At 43.5% G+C, this 2,106-nt stretch overlaps 1 protein-coding gene across 1 annotated transcript in view; it reads left to right on the top strand.

Moving 5' to 3' along the window:
• The window catches only part of LOC101859612 (AT-rich interactive domain-containing protein 1A), a gene marked incomplete in the record, with an annotated part of 116,122 nt that extends 114,229 nt beyond the window's left edge, over window positions 1-1,893 (top strand). Inside the window, 1 exon segment of the mRNA XM_035970046.1 lies at window positions 1,299-1,893. Coding sequence (XP_035825939.1) covers window positions 1,299-1,414 — 116 coding nt within the window.
• Window positions 1,894-2,106: the final 213 nt, after the last annotated feature.

The following is a 2,106-nucleotide window of genomic DNA, read 5'->3' as shown; positions in this document are numbered from 1 at the left end:
GTGTGTGTGTGTGTGTGTGTGTGTGTGTGTGTGTGTGTAAGAAAGAATGTTTTCTGTATGGATACAAGTGAAGTTAGAGGTTTCAGCCTGATTGTGTAGATTATCGTTTCAGCAAGAGCACGTGTCAAATACGAATAATGTTCTGAAATAATTCCCCAATGATGCCATTTCTCCTCAAAGTCGAATAGATCTAGTTTCATATCCTAAAGTAGAAGTATTTGCCGTTTATGGCTACGCATGTTTCATTATAGCCAGAAAACTAGAAATCCGAGAATAGCAACTTATACATACCAGATTTGTCTTTTTTACAGATAGAAGATTTTTTTTTCTCCTCTCGGTGCTAGAAATACCAGGTGTTCCATTTTCTGAAATGACCTATTCTTTCTACCGCGAAGTGTTAAGTCAAGCAGCATAAGACAAAGCTGACTGGTGATGTACATAAAGCGTCATGTAGTCACAAGCAAACTGAAGAAAGAAAACCCGACCAAGCGTGTGAATCTTATCTACCTGTCCCGTTTCCCCTTTTCACTTCCAATTACATCTGAATTACCCACCACACCCCGCCCTTTCCACGACTTTCCTTCCACACTTCCACCACTCCTGTTCACTCTTCACTTCGCGGAAGTCACCGCCATAACTAAAAACATAAAACGTTACATCGCCAGTTACCTGTGGCTCTGCCTCTCAGATTTCACCCACATTCCAGCCCCGATACAGACGTCAAAATAGCTGCTTCTGTGTCCCGTTTCCTGTCAATATTGCAATTATGTCAGTTGGCATGATAATCTCTTCAACGCCCGTGCTGTGAGTTGGAGGTTTTTGTCCTTCTGTCTCTGGTTTTCTCTACTTTTTCCAACCTTCCTGTTTTTGTAATTCCCTGATTTTTTTTCACACTTTGAATCGCCCATCGTTGTGGTACACTTGGTTACGGCACTGACTATTATTGGAAAGGTCGAAGTTTGACTCCATTTTGGGGAAACAATAACACTTCTCGTTCTCCCGCAAGTCATCTGCGTTCGAAAAGACGGGCGCCACTAATTTTAGATGACCTACAGCCTGTAGCAAATGAGAATGAAAATGTTCCCACTTCGCAAGGAACCGGTTAAGACCTTAATAATGAGAAGATAAGAAAATGCAGCAGATCACAAACGTGTGCCTATGACCCCCCCCTTTCCCCCTCACATAGCATACGTCTAGGAGTGAGTGAAGCAATAAGGTAAACAAGCGACGAAACAAAAACAGACAAACAAACATGATCACTGATTGACCTTTCCTCTTTTTTTCTTCCCCCTTGCCAGATGACGGCCGGTCAGAGATAGACACATCCTTGGTGGTCAGCATGGAGATCAACGGCATCATGTATCAGGGAGTCCTATTCGCTCAGCACCCACATCGGCTGGGCGTAGGAGTGTGAGACACAACACAACTGCCCCGCCCGACCCACCCCGTCAGACTACTTTGTCCAGATTATTGTAATGATAAGTGACACTGGCTCAACTTTGATTTCGTCGATGAAAACGCGAAACTTCGATCGAAACTCGGGAATTCGTGAAAACTCTACGCCATGGTCCCCTGCCGGCGTGACTCTTGTGTTTCGGAAACTGTTTTGCAGACACGCAATGGAATGAAGTTTCTATTTATACAGACCATAGTGTTATGCTTGAAGGAAGATGTGTTTCAGTTGGTTCATACATGTGTTGGTTGAAGAATTTGAAAGCTGCAAGTGCTCTGAATAAACTTTAATATTTGGAGTGTCGATGGCTTTGAGTTTGTTTACAAAGTTTAGCTGAAGTTTTGTTTCGCTGATAGGTGTAGTTAAATCACTGTACGATGCTGACACCACAGTGAAGTGATGCACTCGAGCAGTTGGCGGGGTCGATGATTGGAAAAAAAGGAGCGATAAGATCGACATTGCACATAGAGACTACTGTGATACCAATGGCGGACATCATGGTTGTTCTAAAAAAACACACGGACGACAAAGTCTGCAGTACAAACTCAAGCAATGTGGCAGCGTTTGGATCAGGTACAATATACAATAACTCAGCATTTAACGCCCACCAGCCGAGTACTGTTGTTAAACTCCTGGCAAATCGACGACAGGGG

This window comes from Aplysia californica, unplaced genomic scaffold (assembly GCF_000002075.1).
Source record: "Aplysia californica isolate F4 #8 unplaced genomic scaffold, AplCal3.0 scaffold00010, whole genome shotgun sequence".
Taxonomy (NCBI): Eukaryota; Metazoa; Mollusca; class Gastropoda; order Aplysiida; family Aplysiidae; genus Aplysia; species Aplysia californica.
This window is presented reverse-complemented; position numbering and strand designations above follow the sequence as displayed.